Source organism: Orcinus orca, chromosome 10 (genome assembly GCF_937001465.1).
Source record: "Orcinus orca chromosome 10, mOrcOrc1.1, whole genome shotgun sequence".
Lineage (NCBI taxonomy): Eukaryota > Metazoa > Chordata > Mammalia > Artiodactyla > Delphinidae > Orcinus > Orcinus orca.
This window is the reverse complement of record NC_064568.1, coordinates 30,693,150-30,719,833: the sequence shown is the minus strand read 5'-3', so window position 1 is coordinate 30,719,833 and position 26,684 is coordinate 30,693,150. Positions and strand designations below refer to the sequence as shown.

Below are 26,684 nucleotides of genomic sequence, written 5' to 3'. Positions count from 1 at the left end.
TTTGTTCAAAATCATCAAAAATAAAATTTAATTGTGCTCAGGTGCAGGCAGTCCGTCCTGTCCTTCCTTGGGAGCCACAGTCAGCAGTCCCTGAAGGAAAGCACACCTGTTCTCTCCACAGACAGCCGGCTCCGGAAGGACCCTCTGAGGCTGGCCACCTCCAGGTAGGACGCCTCCACCCAGGGGGGGCTTTGTTTCCAACGGGGGAAGCGTGCAGGGTACTGGAGGACCCTCAGCACGTTCCACACTTCCGTTCCCTCTCCTGTTTCCTCCTCTGCTGGCCGTCTCCTCCTGTCAGTCCGGCTCGCAGTGAGCCTGGGCTCTGACTCCTAAGTCGGGCAGGAGCACCCTTGGGCCCTGGCCCAGGAAGAGCCACAGCCGCCCTAATATACCTTCTGGGGCACACAGCCCTCCAGCTCCAGCAGCTCCGGCCAGCCGTCGTATTTATTCACGTCTGGGCTGTTCTTTAAGAACTAGAGAGACAGAAGAGAGACATTGACAATGTTAGGACTCACGCCTGCATTTGCGTTGTGCTTTAAAACCTAAATGGCTTCACTTCCTCCTCGCCACTGCCCCATGAGGGGCATGGGAGGGTTGGATATTTCCAGCCCATTTCACAAATGGGTAAACTGAAGCTGGGGAGGGCAACTTGCCCAAGGTTTCAGAGATGAGATCAGGGCCTAGTCACTGCCTGTCTGCCCTGGACAGGGGGCGCTGGTACCAAGCAAGTGGGGAGTGGTGCCTGAAGAGCTTTAGCCCCTCTAGGACGTCCCAAATGGTAATAATAATAATAATAAGAAGAAGAAGAAGAAGAAGAAAAAGGAGCGTCCTAGCTGCAAACTATTATATGTCGCATGGATAAACAGCAAGGTCCTACTGTGTAGCACAGGGAACTATATTCAATATTCTGTGATAAACCATAATGGAAAAGAATATTTCAAAAAGAAGGTATAGAATGTATATGTATAACTGAATCACTTTGCTGTACAGCAGAAGTTGACACGACATTGTAAATCAACTGTACTTCAATAGAAAAAGGAAGCGTTCTAGCAATTCATGAATGCTTGCTCTATGCCAGGCACAAAGCACCTTCTGTAATTAATCCTCACAATAGCCCTAAGAACCGCTCGCTGTGATCATCTCACCTTACAGATAGGGAAACTGAGGCACAGAGAACCAAAGTAACTGCCTATGACTACCCAGTTGGTAAGTCGTGGAACCACTGTGTAATATTAATTAATATTAATAATAAATGTATAAAGAGAATAAAATCAGTTAAGATGGTGTTTAAAATGCTCAGGTTTAATTTATGGAAAAAAGAATGTAAATGATAAAATCTACAGGTGGGATAACTGTGGCTAACCCTTAGGAAGGAAAAATAAATTCTAGATGCTGCTTCTCTGAAACCCTGCTTCCCATGTGGGAGAACAAAAGACAGAATGGTGTTAATCACGTCGGGGGTCTTCGGTTCATTTTTGGGTGATGGGGTGCAGTCAGCTGATCAGACATCAGAAAAAAGGTGGTGCCGACTCTTCTCTACTTACGTGCCTCCTCTCTGCTGTAATTGGCCCAGTTTTGTTGGGGCTGGAAGCTGCGCTTTAAGGAAGAACAGCGCCCGCCCTGCCTCTTCCTAGAGAGTCCTGCCCCTGACACCTTCCAAAGGGACATTCTGGAGCCCCAGGCCCCTGCCCCTGTGTCCTTCACCCAGAGGGCATAAGCAGAGGGTCCTCTCCTTTTCTCCTTTAGCACAAGCTACTTTGCACTATTCCTTACTTTTTTAAAAAAAAAATTATTATTTTTGGCTGTGTTGGGTCTTCATTGCTGCACGTGGGCTTTCTCTAGTTGTGGTGAGCGGGGGCTACTCTTCGTTGCAGTGTGTGGGCTTCTCATCGCAGTGGCTTCTCTTGTTGCAGAGCACGGGCTCTAGGTGCGCGGGCTTCAGTAGTTGCGGCATGTGGGCTCAGTAGTTGTGGCTCGTGGGCTCTAGAGCACAGGCTCAGTAGTTGTGGCTCGTGGGCTCTAGAGCACAGGCTCAGTAGTTCTGGTGCACGGGCTTAGTTGCTCTGCGGCATGTGGGATCTTCCCGGACCAGAGTTCAAACCTGTGTCCCCTGCATTGGCAGGCAGATTCTCAACCAGTGTGCTACCAGGGAAGCCCTGTTCCTTACTTTTTAAAAGTAATTTCTAATTACCTGAATATATTCTCTTGGAAACACACACATACAAACCAGGTCAGCATTTTCCAGACAAGACAAAACCCCTTGCAGCCCACTCTAGCCTCACCCCCACCTCCCTGGAGCTCAGCACGAGGCTTCTTGACTGTCCCTTTTCTGCCTCCCACAGCCCCTCCCCCTCCAGGCTGCTGGGTCTCGTCTGATTATCTCATCGGCTTCCTCCCTGCCTTCTGACTTGCGCCCCTTTCACAGTGCTCTCCATGCACAGGCAGGGAGGCCATTCTAAAAGTATGAGGTCAGGAAGTCCTTGGGGAAGCTGCAGACCTGGATGAGAAATGCATCCCTATCACTGAGCAAGCGGGTTAAAACTTCTCCAAGGCTCTGATCCTTGTCTGTGAGATGGGATGGATGCTCATTGCACCTACCTTGTTGTGGGTTAAATAAGATCCTGCAAGTCACTTGCTCAGCCGCGCCTGCACAGAGCAAGCACTTGCTGAATACTAGTCTTTCTTGTTATCAATCTGATCTGTTTACTCTCCCACTTAAACCTACCATGGCTCCCCATTGCCTCCAGGACAGAGTTCCCTTTCCTCACTGGTCCTATATATGTCTGAATCATTGACCCTTAGCTTCCCGTCTTGGATCTGGGCAGAGCTGAACGTTCTCACCACCAGAGACTAGCCAACTTCATGCTGGGGAAGCCTGGCCAGTTCTCCCAGGTTTTGGAATTGCTCTGAGCTGGGGATGTATAGATGGCGATTGTCCTGCAAGGGGTGCGGGGGAGAAGGTGCAGCATTTCCTTGGGGCCCCCAATAGTCATTGACTCCCCCTTCCTCCTGTGAGGGCTCCTCAAACCCCACCTCTGGATGCCTCCCAGGTGCACTCTGCTCGGGCCACCCCTGGGTAGTGACTGTAGCCAGATCATGGACCCCTCCTAACTCCCTCCGTGTACTCAGGGGGGCCCTCTTGTGTCCCCTGCTTGGTGCAAGTTCACCCTCTCCAAGGGAACTTAGAAGGGAACTTGGGGCTCCCCTGGCGCAAACCTGCCCCTTTACAGGTTGGGAGACTGAGGCAGGGGGGAAGGAGGGGATCGCAGCGGGGACCAGAAGCTGGGCATCCCACTCCCTGCTCTGGACTCTCCCCCTGCCCCATCATGCGAGCTTCACCTCTACATTCCTTTCCCTTTCCTCCATGCCTTAATTTCCCTTCATCCTTTTTATTTTTTTTCTCCTTTTCCTTCTCCTTTTTGGTACTTACCTATGTATCTATGTATTTATATATGACCCACCTGGTCAAGGCTGCGTCCTGCTGGGGGATTAGCCAATCAGGCCGCCCTCAGCTCCGGGGTGGACGACCGCTGGGTGGCCCTCCTCACATTGCTCCATGTGTCCTTTCCAAACCACCCCAGCCCTTGTCTGTCCATTCCTGGCATTGTCCCCCGCAACTCCCATCCCCTCCTTCACTGGGACAGGGAGGCTGAGAGGAACTCACCTCCTCAAAGGGGCTTTTACTGTTGAGATCTCTGGCCCCTAAGAAGACCCAGCTGTCCCGGAAGCCCAGCTGATTTGCATAGGTGCTGCCCAAGTTGGAGAAGAGCTTCCTGATTTCATCATTCATCCTGCAGGGGACCAGAGAGGACGGTGAGCTCGGGATAGGAGAAGAGGGAGCGTCTCAGCCCCTTGACTCACCCTCCACCCCTCCTCCAGCGAGGGCAGCAGCCTCTCCCGAGCTCAGGAGAAACAGGGCGGAGTGGCCAGGATGCTTCTCCGAAAGCCAATCCGAGGGGCTGGCGAAGCGTTACAACGGTTTTGCTTCTTTTCGCAAATACAATAGATGTTCACTTGGAAAATATGGAACTTTACAAAGTAACTAAAAATTACTTAGTTTCACCCCCCTTGACATAATTATTGTAAAATTTTAGTATATTTCCTTCATGTCTTTTTTCCCTCGTGCACTGTGGGATTATACCAATTTTTTTGTAAACTGCTTCTTTTTTTCCTTTTTTTAACTTAATGCTAAAGGGTGAACATTCTTCCGTGTGCTTAAATATTTTCTGCATCAGCATTTTTGATGCAGTATATCCTCTTTTATGTATATATAATAATACGTCCTATATCGCCATATATCATGATTTCTGTCACCAGTTCGCTATCACTGCGCAGGGAGAGTGTGTCCAGTTTTTCACTCTGTGACCACGGCTGTGATGAACCCCCCAGAACGTCTCTTTGTGCGCTTGTCTGCTTGGCTCCTTAGGAGAAGGTGTCAGGAGCTGGAGCCAGCAGGATAGGAGGAAAAGGACTTGCAGTTTGGAGGTGTTTGATTCGCTTCTCCCCGTGGCCTGGCAGGCGGAGGTTCCCACTTACTTGGTCCCCGGGTCATCATAGGAGGCCACCAGCACCAGCGTGCCCTCTGGAATTCCTTTAAGGAATTTCACCAGGAGGTTAGCATCTGTGGGAGGAAGGAAAAACGACGTGCTGGTCATTTAGGAGAAAGACGGCTGGTCGTTCTCATCCTCTCCTATGGCCCTAACGATCCAGGAGTGCCCGGGCAGCCTGACACTGAGCTCCATCTGCACAGGGTGAGGCCATCCTCATTCAGCTGGTCTGGGGTGGGTTCTGGAATCTGAAAGTTTCCCAGGCGATTTTGCTCTGCCGCTGGGGTAAGAACCATGGTGTAAGGGCCCTTGAAGGTCTATCCCCACAGGGGACTGAGCACAGTCACCTCTCAGGAGCTCCGCTGCCCCTTCTACACTGTTTAAGATGCACCCAGCCTGTCTGTGCTGACGTTAGAAGGTACACCCACCGGGCATCTCGGGCCACTGAGAGAGAACATGGGGCTTCCACAACTCTCCAGCTTACGTCGAGGAGCAAGGCTCCACTCTCATCTCTAACGCCTGCCTGCACTTGAGAGATCTCTGGATTGAACACAGAGCAGGTCTGGGGACAGCACCTGGGGAGGCGTCAGCGTGTAGCTTGCCTCAACGACACTGATTTCTTTTCTGTTGTGCTCATTTTTACGGTCACCTTCCATGCATAAAAAAAGATAATGGCTTTCTACTTAGGGCAGTGATATAATTTCCTTTTAAGATATATTTATTTAGGTTAAAAAAAAGTGAATGAGCTGATTTAAAGGAACACACAAACAGTGCAAATAGTACTCTGGATAAGGCATAACTTATACAGAGGGCTCTTGAACAGTGGAGGAAGTATGGGCAAGATTGGCCTGGTGGGCAAAGCAGGGGCTACATCTGTCAAAGGAGAATAATTAATAGCCCTGCTCAGAGCATTTCTGTAAAGCTCAGATGTGACGATGACTCTGGGCTTGCAGTAAGTGCGTTACAACAGAATTACAATTATTAGCAGGACTGGCTACATAATTTGCAGGGCCCAGTGCAAGATGAAAACGTGGGCCTTTTGTTGAAAAATTATTAATAATTTCAAGATGGTGAAGGCAGAGCATCAAATCAAGTTTCTTCTAAGCAAGGGGCCCTGTGCGTCTTTTCTGCTCACAGCCTGCGTGCCCACGAAGCTGCCCTGATTCTTACTATTCTGTGGGTATCCCTTGAATTCAGAGGAAAAATCGAGTCCCCCAAGCAAGGCCAGCCACCAACTTGCTCTGTAACACGGAGGCCTCCAGTCAATGACCACCGCAGCCCTTGAACTCTTGAGACAAAAGGTGGGAGCTCTGAAAGTACCATCAATTTGTTTGAGCCATCAGCAGATAGCAAGAGCCGGCTCTCGTCTGGAATGGACAGTGGATGTTTGGAAAAGATGAAGTGTACCTTCTGATAACTATCTTCTCACTTCGAAAAGTCATCTTCTTTTTTTCGTCTTCTGTGGGAAGGGGCGACTTATTCTCAAAAGGCTTCTGTTTCTTGTTCCGCATCAGCCATGGTTACGCCCAAGTTTAGGGTAAGGCATTATAAAACTTGGTTTATCTTTTTATTTTTTTCCCTTTTCTTTTTGACAGATGACCTCCTTGCTTCCGAATCACATGGATGGAGTGAGGGAAGAGGGAGGGGAGATGAAGCTTCCCTGGGCTCCTCCCCCAGCCAGGCTGGGTCCCCCCCCCCCCCCCCGATTACTGCAGGCTATCATTTAATTCTCACATCCAGCTTATGAAGTGGAGGTCTATGGCTACCTCTGTTTTATAGATGACAAAACCGAGGCTCAAGGGATGTCACCTGCCTCAGGTCACCCAACCTGAAATCTCTGACTCCAGAGATGACCTTTACCATAACCTGGTCCCAGGCCACCCTGGACAGAGAACAAATGAAGGTCCCTGCCCTCGGCCCATGGCCTGTTCCGCTCTCTCCTCACCCGTCTCCAGCTCTGTCCTGTACCAGGAGGGGCTGTGCATGCCTGCATGTGGACACCCACCCTGCCTGTCCAAGCTCTGTCATTGCCACCCTCTCCTCCAGCAGCAGCCGTCCCCTGGCCACCCCTCAGTCCTATGGCTGTGTCTGTAGCGTGGGGGGCACACCTCCAGCAGCGGCCGTCCCCTGGCCACCCCTCAGTCCTATGGCTGTGTCTGTAGCGTGGGGGGCACACCTCCAGCAGCAGCCGTCCCCTGGCCACCCCTCAGTCCTATGGCTGTGTCTGTAGCATGGGGGGCACACCTGGAAGAGGTCTGCACGGGCCCTGATACAGGCTCCAGGTGGGCATGTCCTCTGGCCCTGCAGACCCTATCTGTGAGGTGGGACTCGGCTGGAAGACGGCCGTCGTGGGAAGCCCTGAGCCCAAGACACAGTCCCGGCTCCTGTCTCTAAGGATGCCGTCACCGGTCACCTTCTGAGCACCCTCCCCCGCTGTGACATCTGGGCAGCAGACTTCCATTTCCCTCATTTCAGCCCCTCCTTTGTCTGTAAAGCCAAGAGGGCTTCCTGCTCTCTGCTGCTTGGTGATTTCTCCCCTTCTGGGCTCACATATTTAGGTGGGTGCAGTGAGGTAGGTTTTCCCTGGAGACGGAGGCAAAGGTGGGAGATTGAGGATAGAAGAAAACAGATGATTGGCAGCAGGAGGGCCCTTCCATTCTGCGAGGAGCTTCTGGGGTGAGGGGTCTCATGCTCAGCGCCCTTAATGCCCGAGCCCAGAGCTGGCCCTGTGATCGCGGGGACACAGAGGGATACTGAGTCGAGCCGGGCGCTGAGAAGGAGGCTGAGCTCAGTTCATCTATCCTGGCGGAAGCCAGTCTTTGCAGGGCCCAGACCTCTGCTGCCTGCAAGGGGCCACCCTGCTGCTTTGTTGCTCCTGCTGAGGCTCCTGTGTTGGTGGGGGGCTGGGTCGCCGGCTGGGCAGCAAGTGGCATATTGGGCCCGGGACTGATTCCACCACAATTTGGAAGATGTCTCAAGCCTGCGTGAGAGTCCTGCTTCCACCCACAGCTTTGCCGGGTGGCCTGGCGGGGTGCAAGCTGCTGGTGGGGACTTAGGTATCCGGGCCTCCAGCCCAGGTGAGTCGGTGCCCTGTTGCTGGGCCGTGCTAAGGACAAGGAGAAAGTGACTTCCTGAGTAAGGGGTGTCCATGGGTACAGAGCAGCTCAGAAAGCATGTCTAGGTAGAGAGAAGAAAAGACAACTGCAGAAAGATGCAGAGAGCTTGGCGCCTCAGAGCTGTCCTTTCTGGGCCTCGGGAGGCCTTGTCCTGTCCTTGGGCTCAATAGCAACCTTGCGGCTTAAAAAAAATACCTTCTACCTAGCAGAGCAAACTGGGCCACATTCCCTCGTCCTCAGCATTTCAGTGCACACGTGCCTGGCCTCCCATTGCCAGCAGCAGCATTTCTTTGCCTGAAGGTCTTCTCCGGCCTCCACATCCTCCTTTGTACCCTGGGGCGGGCCAGAAGCGTGGGAAGTGCCAAGGAATAGGGGTAGGAGCACCGTGGCTCCCTCGCCCCTCGGGGTGTCTCAGGGGCACATGTTCTACACTGGCTCCCCGCAGCGATCGTGGCTCCGTAACGCTCTGCACTGGCTGCCTTCCTTTCCCCGGCTCACGCCCCCACTCCCTACTGACATTCCCTGAGATCACCTCCTTCCAAATAAACACCGCACTGGAATCCTTGCCTCAGGATCTGCATCAGGGAGTGCGCAGGAAGACAGCAGAAAGGAGTTTCAAAGGCGGCAGGACGCCCCCCCCCCCCCACTGTGCCACTTTCTGATTGGGCCCCTGGAAACAAGAGCCAAACTCCCGGCACCCAGATAGCCTCTTGCCACAGGAAGGAGCTCAGCCCGCCCTCGACTTCAGTGCCAACAGTGGTGCCTACCTCCAGAGTACATGTCGAAATATTTCTGTGTCATCACCTTTCCTGTGGTTCCTAAGGGATAAGAGAGCAGAACTATTATTTGCCGTAGCACGTCATTCTGTCTTTCATGTTGTGGAGAGTGGCTACTCTGTAGTCTAAGGTCTAAAAATAGAATAGAATGATAGTGGAACAAAATTAGGTCCTGTAGAAAGCATGCAGGACTAAATTAGGTGCCCAGTAACCATGGGGCTGATCTGAGAGGTACTAGCACATAACAGTGCAAGGTCTCTGGAACTGAACGGAATCCAACCAGTCTGGGTTTGTGTTCTGCCCTGCCACTTCCTAATGCACGACTTAGCATTTGACCTCAATTTTTGCATCTGTACCATGGGCTGTGGGAACTAAATGAGATGTATTTAAAATATATGCATGTGAGATAAATCTTACCTATAAAATAGTAACTAAAAAAACTACAACCATCATTACTATTCTCACCTAAACAGGAACTCTGCAATTTGAGTGCTCCAACTCTTGAAGGCAAAGGGATTTTCAGTGGGCTGAAGTGTACTCAGTGTCCGGAGTCCAGTAATCTGGATTGCCTTGGTGGGCTTTGCAAAGCGTACAAATCCTACAGGGAATCAGGTGTTCTGGAGGAAAATTGCAATTCTTACCTTTGGCCACTGGATGGGGGTGTTGCAGAGGGGATGGCAGCTCTAGTTTCACCTTCACTGCCCCCTCCCCCAATTCAGTTGGTAGATTTGATAAGAGGGTGGCGACAGGGGCCTGGGGAGTGGCAGCTCTCCTGCGGGGTGGGAGCGGGCTCTCACTGCAGTCCCCCGTGAATTCTTGGAACCACTCGTGTCCAAGCCGTCCAGACACTTTACCTGGGGCTCTTGGGAAGGAATCTATGAAGCCGGTGAAAGTACTTTTGTGATCCTGTGCATTTGCAGATTTTTCTGGAACCGGGGGTGGGGGGTGGGGGTGGGGCGGAGGAGGTGTAGTTTGAACAGTTTCTCAAAGGAATCCCTGCCATCTCAAAGGTTGAGAAGTAGCAATCCTTTTGTTGTTCTGGCTCATTATGTAGATGAGGACCCTGCGGCCCTGAGAGGGATTGGTTAGACTTTCCACAGCTGGCATGCAGTAGGTGCTGCGCATGTGCTTGGACACATTTCTAGTCTAGCGGGTAGTTTCGCTGAGTGATTAAGACCTGGAGTCAGCCAGAGCCAGGTTCAAATCTAGATGATTCTATTGGCTGTGTATCCTGGGCAAGTTGCCCAGCCTCTCTGAGCCCCCATTTTTTTACCTGGAGAACAGGGAAACTGAGCATAGCTGCCTTCTAGCATCGTGATGACGATCAGTGGAATAGCTAGCACTCAGTAAGTGCTCGATAAACATGAGCTCTCCGTGTCATCCGCGGTTGTTTTTATCTTTGGGCTTTGCGAGGGATGGGGAAGGAGGCCTCCGTCTGAGCCCATCTCCTGGGAGAATATTCAGGCGTTTTCTCCCACGGTGGTCCATTTGGAGGAAGAGAAGCCCAGCAGGTTTCAGCCAGGTCGGCTGCAGCTGGAGCCCTTCCCTGCCCTTCCCACTGTGGGGTGAGTGGAGGCTGGGTGGGACAGTTGATGTGAGTGAGGCTGCTAGTCTCCTGGGGCCTGGCGGGCTGGGGGTGCTCTGAGACCGTCTGGAAGGGGCCAGCAGCAGGGGGACTCAGGCCTCCCTCTCCTCTAGGCTCTGGAGGAGGAGGAGCGGCCCCCCTCAGCTTCCTGCCCCTCCTGGCCCACACCCTTCCTGGACTCCCAGGTAGTTGGCCCCAGCTGTCCTCTGACCCCTGCAACGCTCCTCCTTTGTTCCAGGCTTTGACCTCTCCCCTGACGCAGCAGGCTTTCTTGGCAGACGGGAAATGGGTCCTCTAGGAGCAAAGGGCCAGGGTTCCAATCCTACCCTGTCACTTCCTAAGTGTGGTTGTGTGGTCACACTGCACACAAGCTTGAACCCTTTTTCTCCCAAGTGTCCATTGTGCCCTTTTTCCATCTGCCCTGACCTTTGTCCCAGGAATAGCTCTTAGATCCAGGCAAATAGCCCCTGTTCCCCAGATCATGTAAGAGCTGAAGGCAGACAGGAGGGGCTCGGCTGGGGCCACACCACCTGGTCCTTCTCGGCCCCTGTAACCCACCCCCTCCTGAAACATGCCCCTGTTCCTGGCTTGGCCTGCAGTTGGCTTCCTGTTCATCACCTGCTGGAGATGCAGGCTTACTGAGACTGTGGGCCTCCCTGGGTCTCCCTGCCTCTAGCCTCCCTATTCCAAGCTAGAAGAGGTTTTAGGAAGGCAGGGCTGGGCCAAGGCCCTGCTCAAAGCCTTTCCAAGGCTCCCTATTTTGCTCTGCTTCAGATCCACACTTCTTAGCAGGACACTTAGCCCCTCATCCTCTGGCCCTGCTGGTCCCCTAGCCTCACCTCTCACCACCCTGCTTTTATGTTATAGCCAGAGAGAGCCTGTGTGGACCCCCAAGCCCCTCTCCTCCTTCTTCCTTTCCCTGCGCCCTGCACAGTGTTGCCCTGCCTGGAAGGAGCCTTCCTCTTTTCTCCTGGTCAACCCCTACCATCCCTCAGGCCTCAGCTGACCATCACCTCCCTCTGGAAGCCTCCTCCCCCGACTACCTCTGCTGCCAGCTCTGTGTCCCAATCCCAGAGCTGTGTTTCCTTTTCCTTCATATGTGCTCACCACCTTCTGAATTTTTTGTGAACTTCATGGGTGCCCACAGGGGCTTGTCAAGCCATGGTCTGTCCTTCTAGTTCACAGGTGACCCCCAGAACTCCATACAGGGCCTGGCCCACAGTAGCTGCTGTCACTCTTTGCTGAATGAGTGAATGAAGGCGTGCACTCAGCTTGAAATCTCACATTGTCCCCTATGGTTTCATGTGTGTTGATTTAAGCCCAGACAGGGTCACGTTTCATAGGAGCAGCGTATCCTCCTGAGATGGGTGCACCTGGCAGGGACCTGGCCATGACTGCAGGGCAGACCAGCTCTTTTAGACCTGTTCCCACAGGCCAGCCAGGCTTCAGAGCGTGGTGGGGGCCGGCGGGGGGTGGATCGGCAACTCACCGTTCACCAGGGCGATGTTCAGGCCTCTGCCCACGTTGTTTTTCACAGGACTCATGATCCTGAAGAGAAAGAAGAAAAACAAAATACAACAGTTGGTCCCGAGTGTGGAGTGAACACACTAGAAGCATCAGGAAACACACGGAATTATTTGGGCCATCTGTTTTCTCCTGGAAACGAGCGGTGGGCTGGATTCTCTGAGTCTCTCACGGTACGTTGGGACCAGAACACTCTGCCCAGGGAAGAGGGAGGGTCCCTGCCTGGGGCTCGGAGGTGCTGGAGGCACGGTCAGCCCATGTCCCTAGGCTAGGTGGAAGGCAGAGCCCAGAAAGTTGGTCCCGTCTTGCTATGTCTGGGATCCCCAAGTGGAGCCCAGCTGTGTTCCTGCGGCCCAGCATCCTCTGGTATCCCTGGGAAAAGTGTACTTCTCCGTCTCAGGCCAGGAGGTTCTCAGCGCTGACCTCTCTCCCAGGCCTGGACAAGCCAGTATCCTGTGGCCCTGGTCACAGTGATTGGGCCAGTGTGGTCATGTGACCCAGGCCAGCCAATGAGCCCCAGCCCCGGGACTTTTGCAGGGTTAATTCAAATGGGAAAGCTCTTCCCAGTGGGGTCCTAGACAGGGCTATTATGTCAACACAGCTGCTGGCCTCCCTCCTTCACCACATGAGGAAGTCCATTTTCAGTAGAGAAAACCGAATCTAATGACAGAGGAAAGCAGAGCTGAAGGTAGTGTGAGAGGGAGCCCCGATGACTTGGTCTGAACCCCTGGATTCAGCTGGTGCTGGAGCCCACTGCCTCTGGCCTTTTGGGTACGTGAACCAGTAGGTTTCCTTTCTTTGCCTAAATGATTTGGATCTAGGTTCGGAATCCGTACTAAAACACCTGTCTCTGGCTTCTTTTGTAGGATGAACTTGCTGTCCCAGGGACTTTACTACCTAGAAAGCCTGGTATATAGTCTTTCTCCTGCACCTGGGTAGAAGCCCTGGCACCTGCTGCATCTGGGCCTTGATGCCTGGACCTTGATCTTGAACATTCCCCTTAGACATCCCCCGTCATAGGAAGCCCAGCAGCTTGGCTATCAGACAGACCTGAGTTCAAATCCTGACTCTACCAAGGGTTAGCTGGGTAACACTGTCTGAGCCTCAGTTTCCTCATTTTTACAAAGGGGAGGATTATCGCCCCACCTCCAGGAATGCTGGGGGATTGAGGGAGACGATGCTGTAAGGCGTCTAGCAAGGTGCTGGCAGACTTGCAAGATGTTAGGATTATTATCATGTGTGACCCACCCACCCAGAGTAAAAGGAAGCATGTCGAAGGTGTGGTCTGGTCTCTAGGGCCCGCCCTTGAGGCCTCTGAACTTGCTAATGAGTGAATTAATGAACGAAAAGAAAAGAAATGCCGGAAACTTACATTTGGCCTTCAAAGCACACGGAGGGGCCCACGACGTTGGCGGCCCCGCTGGTGATTTTAAACGCAAAGAAGTTGTCTGGGCAGGATTTGCTGAGGCCACACTTGGTCTTCACCGAGTGCGAAGCTGGGGACGGAACAGAATAGCTTTGGTGGCGGCAGCTAAGGAAGGGGCCCAGGAGGAGGAAAGGGGCAGGGACAGGGGGCCTCCTCCCAGGGATGCCTTCCCTGACCACCTAGGTCTGCGGATTTGCCCCTTTCTGTGCTCCCGCAGTGCTTCCAACAACCCCATCAAAGACACGGGACGCTGCGTGTCTGACCGCTCAGCGTTCATTTCTGGGATTCCCATCACAGCCCCAGCCCTGGCACAGCTCCTGGCTGCCCGCAGACCTTCAGTAACTGTGTGCAGAACAGTGAATGGTGGTTAATGACCTGAGTCACCGTGATTAAGGGATTCTCTTGAGAGCTTTCTCTTGAGACATGGCAGCCTTTTGAGCTCACAGAGGCCCCTGTTGACAAGCTCCTGGGGGCCCAAGCATGGTGGGTGGGAGCGCTTCTCACCAGCCAGGTTCCCTTGAGCAAGTCTTCAACCTCCTTGCAAATCTGCTCCTTCATCTGTGAAATGGGCCAATGATGGTACTTCTCCACTGGGTTCTTGTGCGGGATTAAGGAACTCAGGTTAATGCTCAGGGCTTATTGGCTATTCTTCTTATCACTCATTTCCGGAGCACTTAATTTGGGCCAGACCCTGAGATTCAAAGGGACCAGGCAGGTGGTTCTGGAACTTCCCTCCCGGGGCTTAGCATGGTCCCTGGAACCCACTGAGGACTCAGTATGTGGGACCTCTGATTATTGTGGCTGCTATTAAGACCTGCGTCCTCTCCACACGGCCCTCCCAGGGCGAACTCTGGAGGCCTGTGAAAGGCGGGAGAGGCAGATGCGCCCCTAAGCACAGCCGCTGAAATGTCACCCACACTTTCAGCCTGGCAGTTTCTAACTTATATTCATGCATGTTGTTTTAACACCACCTGACAGTTCAGAAGGTGCCAGGAGGGAGAACTGGGTAAACAGGGAATTAGAGAAAGTTCACCTGCAAAGGGAGAGCAGTGATCAGGCAGCCTTTCTCTCCTTCAGCCCCCGCGCCAGGTGACTGGCTGAGCCGCGCCAGAGTGCTTGGAGCAAACCCACAGGCTTCCCAATAGACGCTGGCACACGCCAGGGCCTTGCTGCCTGCTAGGCACTGTGGCAAGCCCTTTGTCTTTACTGTCTTGTTAAATCATCCCCATAACTCCTGTGCCTGCCATATAGGAGGCACTCCATAAATCTTCACTGAATGAACACCTAGAGCATTTGGGCGGGTCTCAGCCCAAGCTGGGGGGGTGATTAGGGTCTCCAGGGCCTAGAGGGAGCCCTAATGGGAATCAGGAAAAAGCGTCCCTCTGGGGGGACACAGCCCACTAGTGCCAGGCTCGGCAAGCCTGTGGTGCCTCGGCGTGGGTGATGGTGCCCCTACTTAGGAGCGAATGCAGCCTGCACCAGGGCTCCCCTGGTGGAGTGGGCGGCCCTGAGGATCTGAGCAGAAAGCCCATCCTAGGCTCTCGCTCCCCACCCCGAGTGCCAGCATACAGGCCTGGTGGGTGTAACCAGAGCTCCAACTGGGACACCATCACCAGAGAGTGAGGGCCGGGAGTGGAGACACCCCCTAGTGGCTCAGGAGAGGGATGGCTGGAGATGTGGACCCGACGGCCCTACCCCTCCCTCTGGACAGAACCCCCCCCACCCAGAGTGGCTAGTTGAGGGTGAGGCTGGGAGGGGTCTTCTTCTCCTATGAGCCTTGGGGCTCCACCTCCCCCCCCACCCAGAGAGCCCAGTTTACTTTCGAATCCAGAGGTTTTCACCTTGCCGGAGGGGCTGAGCCAGGCTTCGGGGACCACCCTGGAGTTTGCCCAGAGCCTAATCAACAGCGGCTGAGTCGGATAAACCCCATGTCAACAGGCCGGCTTAGCAAGCTTTTCCCAAATTGATTTTCTGACCATCCAGCCTTCACGGTCAAGCTACTGGATGAGGCGGGGAGGAGGCCCAGGGGTCTCAGTCACGGGGAGGCAGGGGATTTGCTCTGTGGGTTTGGGTTTCAGGGGTTTCCTAAGCTGCCCAACCCCTCTGGGAACCCAAGAGGCTATTGCTCAGGGCATGGAACTGAGCACCGGAGGGGAGTTGCCGTCAGGGAACTCGGGCGACTTCAGTAATCTGCTGTGTGACTTGCCAGAAATCTCTCCCTTTCGCTTAAAAGTGCCAACTGTAAAATGAGGGAGTTGGTTTAGATCAGGGTTGTCAAACAGGTTTCCTCTTCAACGTTAACGGATCTACTATTAAAGGCTTAATGATAAAGCCTTGAGGCTACCTGTGGGCTTGGAGGGAAAGAGTGCTGGGATTGATTGGTGATGTCTACTGTGGGAACCGGTGAAGGTGAGAGGCAGCACGTGTGCTTGGATTTGCCTTCCCCCCAGCAGGTGACGTCTGAGTGTTTGTTCAGCACCAAGATGCTGTGTGACAGTGTCTACTTCACAGTGTGACTCAGGAGGCTTCGGTGAGACAGGGTTCAGGGTGTGGGGTGAATGGTTTGTGTTGGTGCAGTCTTTGCTCTCTGTAATTCCACAGTGCACAGGGGCTCCCATGCCCTTTTCTGTTCTTTTTAAATATTTATTTGGGTGCACTGGGTCTTAGTTGCGGCACGCGGGATCTTTTTTAGTTGTGGCGTGTGGGATCTAGTTCCCTGACCAGGGATTGAACCCGCGCCCCCTGCATTGGGAACATGGAGTCTTAACCACTGGACCGCCAGGGAAGTCCCCTCCATGCCCTTTTCAGTCGGGGAAAGTCCCACTCCCCCCGAGCTGCATCCCCCTTCAGTCACCACCATGTTGGTGTGGAAAGGGGGACTCGGAGGTGCTGTCTCTTGTAAGGAGGTGTTGAGAGGGTGTGCTCTGGATTAGATGGGGAGGTTGACTGCCTCCCCGCCACTTACAGCTGCATTGCCGTGGCCAAGAGATTTCACCTCTCTGAGCCTCAGTTTCCTCATCTACAAAATGGGGATACTTATAGCATCCACATAGGGTTGTGGTGAGGATTGCATGAGATGCCTGTGAAGTTCTGAATACAGTGTCTGGCACACAGTAGGCACTCAATCACTGTTACTATTATCATCACCATAATTGTCCCTTCCTTCCACCTTCTCTGTACTTCTCTGCACTGTTCAGACGTCTCAGCACTCCTGCTCTCCTGGTGCTCTTTCCACTCCCCACACTTGCGTCCCTGACTTAGCAGCCAAGTTCTCCACTGGAGCCCCAGCATTCCTGCCCCTAGGCCTTTGCACAGGCCAGTCTCTCCTCCATAAGGCACAGCTAAATAGCCGCCTCCTCCCTGAAGCCTTCCCTGACCCCTTTCCATTGGAAGCAGGCGGCCCTCCTGGAGCCCATGGCATGTCGCCCCACCTCTCTTGGCACATATGGCCCTTCTGCCCCCTTAGACTATCAGCACCCCCTTCTGTTTGCCTCTGGGGGCCCCTGCGGTGCTCAACATGGCCCTGGTACTTTGGAGCAGGAAACATAAGCCAATTCTGGGGTCACTGAAATGATAATAAGCACAGCCTGCATCCTTGGGGCTCCCAGCTGGGTCAGGGGATGAGAGAGGGGGGCAGGGTGGGTGCAGTCCAGACTGCAGGCTGGGGGTGCTGTGGAAGGGAGACAGTTGAGCCCCCCCTATGAGTCCGAATGGCTGAGAAGGGGCCACAGGGCTGGGGGCTTTGGAAGGCACCATCAGGCCATGGAAAGAGTGAGCTGGGCAGACTCTGGGAACCAAGGTTTTTCTAGAACCTTCAGGGCTGGGACTAGAGACTCTGGAACACCTCACCCTAAGGGCTGGGGAGTGGGAAGAAGGGAATTCAGGGAGGTGTTGGCCTGGCCAGGCGCAGTCCCTGTCCCGTGGCAGGGGTTGAAATGAGTTGAAAGTCCCATCTGGTCTGGAAGTCCTCCCTAATTTGCCACTGTCACCACTTCTCTCTCTCACGTGCAAACACACACACACACACACACGCACATACACACAAAGCGTGCACACATGCACACAGACGTATGCACATACACTTACACACGTGCATAGACACACATGTGCGTGCACGTGCACACACACGCACGCACACAGAGGACTCTCTCATGGTTAAAAAGAAGCAGACCTCTGTTGTGAGGCCCACTGGACTTGGAGCCTGGCCATGTGTGACCACGTGTGAGTTTTCTCCTCTGGGGCTCGGCCTCCTCGCCTGCGCAGTGGGGGCCATCACACCCACTCTCGCCGGCTGTGGAGAAGAGCCAGTGAGAGGCGCCGAGAGCCCTGGCCCCCCGGGAAGGACAGGATGGTGTGGCTGTCACTTTTCGGGCCCGGATCATCCCTTCCCGACTCCCGCAGCTCTGAACATCTGAACAGGTTTCACGTCTTAGCTGTGCTGCGTCCTGCTTATTTCTGCGGTGCTACGTCCGGTCTCCCACCAGCTGAGTGCTAAGTCCTAGAGGACAGGGCCCCCAGGGGACACAGAAATGCCGGCAGGGAGCGGGCGAACGCTCCTTTTTGGGGGACACCCACACTGACACGCTTTCCGTTTGGTCCTTGAGAAGCTGTCCCCCTACCCTTGCCTCCAAGGCCCGAGGGGTATCACGTGTCCCAGGCTGAGCCAGTTACAGCGTTACATTCGTCTGGAGACGGAGCCCTTCTAGGGGTTGATATGTGGCCCTGGGGGAGAGAGAAGCATCTTGCAGCTGAGCTGCAAGGTGAACATCCAGAGAGCTGGTAGCCACCATGCCTGCCTGGGAGAGAAAGCTGCCCATGGAATGAGGTTAAACAGCAAGGAGCAGAGCCCAGGGACACAGAGACAGACTCTGGGGCCTTTGTCGGGGCCCCTAGATCCAGCCACACCTAAAATCTGATGCCATGGGCTTCCCAATGACCTGACTCAAAAGACATCCCATTTTGCTTAAACCGCTTACAGTTGGGTTTGTCACTCCCGTCTGAAAGAACCCTGCCCAATTTATTAGGTAAATCAGAAATTCCTTAATCACCTGATTTCTGTGCCATGGACCCCTCTGGTGATTTGGAAAAGCCTATGAACTCCCCTTACAGTAAATTTATTCCCACTTCTCTTGAGACACTCAGCACTTCCTACTCTACCAGATGGCAAGTTATTAAATGCATAAAATAAAATAGATTGGATTAAAAAGGAAACCAACTATGTATCAAGATAATAATAAAAACATTAGAACATTCTGTGCTGTAGTAATATATGTGCTTCCATATTAATGCATTAAGTCATCAGGTGGGGTGCATGCAACCAGGTCAGGAATGTTTGAAGTAAATGAAGGTTCCCCTTTCCGTGCCTGAGCACACTAGTGGCTTTGGATGGCTGCTTTTCCCACTGGTTACATTTCCTGCCACTGTAAGCATTTTGCAAGATTTGGGTCATGTTAATGCACTTCCATTTTTGTATATTCTATACAGTAAGTCCCTTACATATGAATGAGTTCCATTCCGAGAGCACATTCCTAAGTCCAATCTGTTCGTACGTCCAACAAAGTTAGCCCAGGTACCCAACACAATCGGCTATATAGTACTGTACTGTAATAGGTTCATAATACTTTTCACTCAAATAATACATAAAAAAACCCACAAAAAATAAAGAAAACATTTTTAGTCTTACAGTACAGTACCTTGCAAAGTACAGTAGTACAGTACAACAGCTGGCATACAGGGGCTGGCATCGAGTGAACAGGCAAGAAGAGTTACTGACTGGAGGAGGGAGAGGAGGTGGGAGATGGTCGAGCTGAAGGATTGTCAGCAATAGGAGTTGGAAGGCAAGCTGCATGTGACAACGTACGCCAGACGTGTGAACTAACTCACGTGCCTGGAGCTGGGGCCACGTGTTCCTCGTTCTGGGGTCTTTGGGACCTCACACAGAACAGTTGCTTGATGATCGTTGGGGGGAGTGTTGATTTGTCAAACCCCAGGTGGTTGAGTTCTGAGAGGGAAACATCTGGGGGCTCCTTCCAATTCCTCCCCTCTGCCACCCCAAGCTGAGGCTCTCTTCTCTAGAGCTTGCTCCTGAGCTCGCCTCTGGCTCTGAGCCTCCTGTGCTCACCTGGCACACCTCCTCCGAGTCCAGCAGCACAGCCAAGTCAGTCTCTAGTCTGTAAAAGTAGGGCCTAAGATATGTATCCACGTGAATCATCCTGACCTGGGCGCGGGCCATGCTCGACAAGAAGCACATGAGGTAAGGGCCCTCTGAGATTCCACTGTGGGGAGTTTGTGTTAAAGGCAGGGTGATTGGCTTCTCACTGCTGTGAAGCCATGAGCTGGTCTGGGCCACTAGAGGTTATTATGTTTGATTATGTTGATGGAGGTGGTTCTTGGTCTTTAAGGAGGACGAATCCAGAGGTAGAAATTCCTTCCCTTTCTCTCCTTCCTTTGAAAGGATTTGGATCTGGGAGACCTGTGTTCTCATTCCCGTTCTGACATCTACAAGGGACATCTGGGTAAGTTTCTCAATTTCCCTGAGCTTCTCTTTTTCTCGGACCACACATAAAACCACAACATGAGGTCATGCATGAGTCCACTCCACAAACATACCATGAATCACCCCCTAGGTCATTTGTGCAGATTAAATGAGACCATGCATGTAGAGCAGCTAGCATCCATCACCCATCCACCATCCATCCACCCATCATCCACCTATCCACCCATCATCCATCCATCCACCCATCATCCACCTATCTACCCATCATCCACCTATCTACCCATCATCCACCTATCTACACATCATCCATCCATCCACCCATCATCCACCTATCCACCCATCATCCATCCATCCACCCATCATCCACCTATCCACCCATCATCCACCTATCCACCCATCATCCACCTATCCACCCATCATCCACCTATCCACCCATCATCCATCCATCCACCCATCATCCATCCATCCGCCCATCATCCACCTATCCACCCATCATCCACCTATCTACCCATCATCTATCCATCCACCCATCATCCATCCATCCACCCATCATCCACCTATCCACCCATCATCCATCCATCCACCCATCATCCACCTATCTACCCATCATCCACCTATCCACCCATCATCCACCTATCCACCCATCATCCATCCATCCACCCATCATCCATCCATCCACCCATCATCCATCCATCCACCCATCATCCACCTATCCACCCATCATCCATCCATCCACCCATCATCCACCTATCTACCCATCATCCACCTATCTACACATCATCCATCCATCCACCCATCATCCACCTATCTACCCATCATCCACCTATCCACCCATCATCCACCTATCCACCCATCATCCATCCATCCACCCATCATCTATCCATCCACCCATCATCCATCCATCCACCCATCATCCACCTATCCACCCATCATCCATCCATCCACCCATCATCCACCTATCTACCCATCATCCACCTATCTACACATCATCCATCCATCCACCCATCATCCACCTATCTACCCATCATCCACCTATCCACCCATCATCCACCTATCCATCCCTCTTTCTTTCACTTATCAAATGTCTCCTGAGCATCTGCTCTGAGGTGCTAGAGAGATGGATGTACACAAGGCAAAATTCTGCCCTCAGGAAGCTCACATTCTATGGGATGGGGTTGGGCAACAACCAGGTAAACAAATAAATAAACAACCTAATGATGGGTGATAATGATGTTCTGAAGGGAATAGGCTGACATGAAAGACTCTAAACTAAGAGAAGCGGGTGCAAGTATAGCTGGGGTGGTAAAGGAAGGCCTCTCTGAGGCGGTAACATTTGAGCAGAGGCTTGAAGGCTGAGAAGGGGCTGGCCACAGGGAGGTCTGAGTGAAGAGGGTTCCAGGCTGAGGGAACAGCAAGTACAGGTGGAAGGCACTCAAGGCCCGGGAAGTTTTCTCCCTCCCTTCTTTTCTTCTTCCCTCTGTCCTTCCTTCTTGGGTCATGTTTCCAAAATGGCCCTTGATGCAGGCATATGTTCTGGCCAGGGCCTTGGGACACTTCTCTGGCCCCCATGGGCTCCCAGCCTTCCGGACAGCCTGGGGGTTCCTCTTCTCCCACCCCGAACGCCTCGGGTCCCAAGGGCAGTCCTCACCTTGCCATGGCTGGCCACCTCCTGGGTCACCCAGGGATGGAATAGATCCTTGGCCCCTATCCCTGGTCAATAGGCCTTGCCCCAGTAGCGAGCTCCACTCACCCAGGAGGATGGTTTTCATGTTGAAGTTGATATATCTGCGGATGAAGACCCATGTGGTGACCAGGCCAAAAATGAGGGCCAGGAGGTGAAGCAGACCTGCAGAGCAAGGAGATGCTGCCATGAGACCACAGCACCAGACCACATTGCAAGGCCAGGCAGCAAGACTACATGTGGGTCCTTCCCAAATCCCCTCAGTGAGACCACATCCTGTAGGTCCGGACCCTGCCCACACTGTGGACCAGTCCACGGCCTGCATGGCGGGCCTAGCGTGAGCCTACGTGATGACCATGCTGCATGGCAGTGTTCCCCAAAGTAGGGCTGCTGGGAGGGAGGGTTAGAAATGCACCTTCCTGGGTTCCACTTAGCGCTCCAGAGAGCATCTCTGGGGTGAGGCCTGGGAATCAGCATGCTGAGGGGAGGCCTGAGAACTGCGGCAGGAGAGCAGGAGGCAGGTGAGCCCCGGCATGGGAGGCAGGAAGGCTCAGGGCGGCCACCTGCCACTGTGTGACCGCGGGCAGGGGCTCAGCACCTCTGAGCTGGAGTTCCTCAGTCACAGAGTGGACAGGGTGATGCCCTTGATGCTGAGCCCATGGCTTGTTGGGAAGGATGTTACAGTTGTCACCACTAGGCAGCCTCCAGGGTGGCTTGCGGGGTGGGGTTGGTCTCCTGTATTTGCCATCCACTCCCCCTGAAAGCCACCACAAATAGCACACAGTGCTCTCTGTAGGAACACACACCAGCCTAGCCGACGCGGCCTCCCCTGCCTCACAGCCATATTGCTCCCTATGCCCCCATGCATCACTGAGGAGCAACTCCAAACACATGATGGACCACCAGAGCCCCCGGCCGCTCTCCCTTTCCTCACTCTTCTGGGAAGGCTGTACCACACCTCCCGCCTCAAGGACTCTGGTGGTCCCACAGCCTTGGGGGTCAAATGTAACCATCAGGCCAAGTTCCCTTGCTCCTTGCCTGACCTCCCTCTCCATCTAGGCCATACCACCCTAAACACGCCGGATCTCGTGTGACCTCCCTCTCTGCACCACCCTTGCTCCTCAGCCCTGAATTCAGCTGTGGCCTCCTGCTGGCCTCAAGCTACTGCGGTGGGGGAGAAGGCCCCCTGGATCCCATGGGGTGGGGTCAGGTCTGTGGGGTCCTCGTCTTCTAGGGCATCGGCTCACATTATACGGCACTCATTTTGTGTCGGGTGCTGGGCGAACGGCATTTACACACATTATTTCAGTTCATCCTGGAAGTAACCCTCTGTGTTGTACGCTATTGATTACCCCCATTGGACAGATGAGGAAACTGCAGCTGGGAGAGCTGGTCACTAGGCTAGTAAGTGACAGGGGGGACCTGAACCCGGGGAAGTAAGCTGACTCTAAAACTCGTGCTTGGGACTTCCCTGGTGGTGCAGTGGATAAGACTCCACACTCCCAATGCAGGGGGCCCTGGTTCGATCCCTGGTCGGGGAACTAGATCCCACACGCATGCTGCAACTAAGGAGCTGGTGAGCCTCAACTAAGGAGCCTGCAAGCCGCAACTAAGACCCAGTGTAACCAAATAAATAAATCTTAAAAAAAAAAATTCATGCTCTTCAGGGAACTATATTTAATATCCTGTGATAAACCACAATGGAAAAGAATATAAAAAAGAATGTATATATGTATAACTGAATCATGTTGCTGTACAGCAGAAATTGACACAACATTGTAAATCAACTATACTTCAATAAAAATAAATAAATAAAACTCGCTTTCACCTTTCTCCTGGTGTTTGAAAATATAAATGGATTGTGTCAGTTTCCTATTTGGTGCCTCAGTTTCCCTACCTGTACAAAGAGGGTACAGTATGAGGGTGCAGACCAAAAGGCAAAGGCCTCTCCTTGTGCCCAGCCCTGTGGTTTGAGGATTCTAGAATAGCCCTCCTTGAGGCAAATATTTTGTCTGTAATAGCTAACCACAGTGAAGTGTTTCCAAGATAGGATGAACCTCCATGATCCCAGCCAGGTGGGGCCATGGTGCCCAAGTTCCTGTAGTCCTTCAGCCTTGAGGCAGGAAGTCACCTCTTATACTCTTCCAAGCTCTCCCTGTATTGGTTTCCTCCTGGAATTCTGGCCTGACCAGTTGAGAACAAATAAAGCCAAGTAACCTCTGAGTCCAGGATGGGCAGACACTGCTGGCAGAAAATGGTTTCCAAAACCAGTTTCAGACCTCAACCTTGAGGCTTAGAATCCTCAGAGCCTGGCCCTACCTGACACTCGCATTGTGTCCAGGTGAAGAGTGGCTTGGGGTCAGTGTTCCTGTGGAGAGAAGAAAATAAAATGGGAAACTGGTATCTAGGGTCTGAAAGTAAACAAGACTGAAGATGAGGAAAGGGTACCTAAAACTGAGGGGATCGCAGTCCTTTCAGTTTTGTTCCCCATCGTCTGCCATCATCTGTTCCTTCTCTGCTCCCACCTCTTCTTCACTTTTGCCCCTGTAATTCTGTATTCAGTTCAACATGCCTTTTTTGAATGCAGAGATTAGGAAGCAGAGGAAGATGCAGTCTACCAGCCACTGTCCCTGGAGGATTGATTTATTCACTCATCCATTCATGTATCCATCCATCTGTCCATCCATCCATCCATTTGTCTATCTATCCATCCACTTGTCCGTCCGTCCGTCCATCCATCCAACCATCCATCCATCCATCCATCTACCCATGCATCTATCCATCGTTCTGTCCTCCAGCCAGCTGAGAGACACTGAGCTGGCCAGCCCCAGTGAAACCGTTAGGGAGCAGAAGCTCAAGTGATCTTTGCTGATGGACCAAAATTAAGAGTAATAGGGACCCACATAGCACAGGTGAGCTTGCGCCAGGTGCCATACATGCACTATCACCTTTAATCCTCATAGCTCCCCACTTTAGGGGTAAGTAAGCTAAGACTCACCACTGTTAGGCCCACAGGCATTCAGCTTGCAAGGGTCAGGGGCAGAATTTGGATGCAAGTCTTGGCTGCCCAATCCCCACAGGGAAGCACTGCCAGCGTCTTTTGTCTCGGAGGAGAGTTGAAACCGAAGTTTCCCCCCTTCCTGAGTCCTGGGCCAGGGTAGGGTCAGCCTCAGTCCCACCGCTCCGCTGTGCCACCCCCAGGTACCAGTGACTTGGCAGCACTGAAAACCCTCAGGAGGTCTCTGGAGTCTCCGAAGAGGGGAGGGCGGGGCTCGTGGTCGCTGGCCCGGGTCTCAGACCACCCCCCCCCGTAGCCATCTGGAGGGTCTCTGACTGCAGTGACTTGCTTCCACCACTCTTCCAGCTCTCCACCCCAGAATCCTCTTTATCCTGAGAATCCATCTCAGCAGACATTGTGTCCAAAGCCCAACGGCCAAGGATCCAGAAGGAGACAGAAGACCTGGACGACACCTAGCACCGAGGCAGTCGGGCTGGGTCCGTCCTCGGTGTTTCAACAACAGCAACAGCAAAGGCAAACCCACTTTTCTATCTGAGAAGGATGAAAATGCCCCCATCCACCCTGGCCCTACCCCTGTAGGACCTTCCAGGGGAGGAAGCTGAGCTATCACCTGGCCCCACCCACAGGGATTTTGTAGAACTTTACATTTCTGAAATTCATGTTACCAACCTTTTTTTAGATACAAAAATATACTGTGCTCTTGAATGTTCTCAGGATGTGACCTACGGTAGTCCAGGAGCCCAGGCCTCTGGATGAGGCTTAAAGGACATCCTGTGGGGTCCCCCATGTGAGGAGAAGCCAGGAGACCCGGGGGTGGAACGGGATGGAAAGACAGGCACAGGGTGTGACAGATGAACGGACAGACATGGATATTCACGGAGAGAGTGTCACGGAGACAGAGACTAGAGAGACAAAAACAAGGACAAGGGGGAGAGGCACATGGCAGAGGTACAGAGACAGAAAGAGAGAAAGAAGACAGAGCAGAGAGACAGGAACAGAGGACGAGAGGGACAGAGAACAAGTCCTCAGGACAGGCTTACACCTGGCTTCAGAGACAGGGAGTAGAGAGACAGGATGGGGACACATACCCGGGCAGGGGGCTAGCCTCTCGCGTGGTGTCCTTGCCAAGCAGGGCTCCTGGCTTTAGGGGTGGGGGCGGTGAGGGCTCTTCTGGCCAAGTCCCAGTGACCCCCTCAGCCCTTGCAGAGCTCGCTGCGCTCCTGAGTCCCCAGCCCGCTCACCCTGGCAGCCAGCGGGGGCTCTGGAGCTGGATCTGAAGGTGGGGCAGGAGGGAGAAAGGCACTTGGGACAGGTATGCAGGTGGGGCAACAATTCTCTCTGCAGCTACCCAAACCCCAAACAGTTTCCTTCCTCCTTGTTTCTGGGGTTACTTCAACCTGTTATTCAGGTTACGAAATTGTGAGGCAAAGGCACAGGAAGAAACATCCTGCTGCCCCGCCTGCTGGCTTGACTGGCCCGGGCACAGACTCGGTGGCCCCAGGGCAGAACTGGGTCACAAGGTAGGTGGAAGGGGGAGGGGGGAGGGTGGGAAGTAGGAGATGGAGGTGGGGAGGTAGGAAGTGGAAGGCACGAATGGCTGAAAATTGCCCCACTCCGACCTGACCAGAGAGCCCATGGTCCACCCTCACTGTCCATGAGCCTCTCCATTTTTCCTTTCCTTGCCCCTGGACCACTTCTGATTTCTGGCTTCAGGTCTGGCCCTGTGCGTTAGCCCCAGGCATGCTTTGCTTTTCCACAGCAGGCCTTGTCTTCTGCAGGCTTGGTACAGCGCTGAGCGCTGAGGAGGTGCTTGGTAGATATTTGAGGACTGAATGAATTGGATTCCTGCATAGTCCTGGAAGGTTAGGAAGATGAAAGCACCAGGTAGAGAAGGAAGCTGAAGTTCAGGGAGGGCAAGTGACTTGTCTAAGGTCACACAGCAATGGTGGATTGTATTCCTGAAGCATTCTCTGAGCGCTGGTTGGAAGGCAGGCTGTGCATGCTCTAGGAATGGAGATATGGCTGTGAGCATGATGTGCCCTGGAGCATCCCTGGGCCTTTGGTATTGCTAGTCCCTCTGTGTGAACACTGCTCCTCTGCCTCTTTGCCTGGAACAGTCCGACTCACCCTTCAGGTCTCAGTGTAGAAGTCACTTCCTCTGGGAAGTTTTCCCTGACCCTCCAAATCAAGATTAAACATGTACCTGTGGTCTTGAATGGGAGAACTCCCTTCATGGTACCCCAACCTGTCAAAATGGGCTGACCAATCAGAGCACTGTGATTCCTTGTGATTGGTTCAGGAGGGAGCAGGTGACCCAAGCAAGGCCAATCAGAATTTTTCCTGGGATGGATCTATGGGAACTGGGGAGAGGGAGGCACTTTTCTCCTTGATGATGCTAAGCTCAATGTCTGTAATTCTGGGGCTGCTGGAGTCCCTTTCTCAGCCACTGCAACACATCACCTCCTGTTATAGACAAGTCCCACAGGAAGATGCAAATGCAAGGGCTGAGCAGCA

General features: G+C 53.0%; 1 protein-coding gene and 1 long non-coding RNA gene across 6 annotated transcripts; both read right to left on the bottom strand.

The window, feature by feature from the left end:
• FAM3D (FAM3 metabolism regulating signaling molecule D) lies at positions 1 to 25,548 on the bottom strand. The gene is made up of 10 exons (XM_049715391.1): positions 25,259 to 25,548; positions 23,471 to 23,519; positions 21,212 to 21,316; positions 17,320 to 17,337; positions 12,921 to 13,044; positions 11,514 to 11,572; positions 8,431 to 8,481; positions 4,537 to 4,621; positions 3,665 to 3,791; positions 1 to 473 (listed from the first exon to the last, which is right to left on the bottom strand). The coding sequence occupies exons 2-10, from the start codon at positions 23,481 to 23,483 to the stop codon at positions 384 to 386; spliced, it is 672 nt and encodes a 223-aa protein (XP_049571348.1). The 5' UTR covers positions 23,484 to 23,519; positions 25,259 to 25,548; the 3' UTR covers positions 1 to 383.
• Positions 18,634 to 20,534, bottom strand: LOC125965508 (uncharacterized). Of its 5 annotated transcripts, none has more exons than XR_007479459.1 (3): positions 20,484 to 20,528; positions 20,237 to 20,312; positions 18,634 to 20,103 (listed from the first exon to the last, which is right to left on the bottom strand). It is a non-coding gene; the product is annotated as an uncharacterized LOC125965508 (long non-coding RNA). The 5 variants fall into 5 exon arrangements; XR_007479458.1 differs by having other exon boundaries at positions 18,634 to 20,179; positions 20,275 to 20,312; positions 20,484 to 20,521; XR_007479456.1 differs by lacking the exon at positions 20,237 to 20,312 and having other exon boundaries at positions 18,634 to 20,179; positions 20,484 to 20,534.
• Positions 25,549 to 26,684: the final 1,136 nt, after the last annotated feature.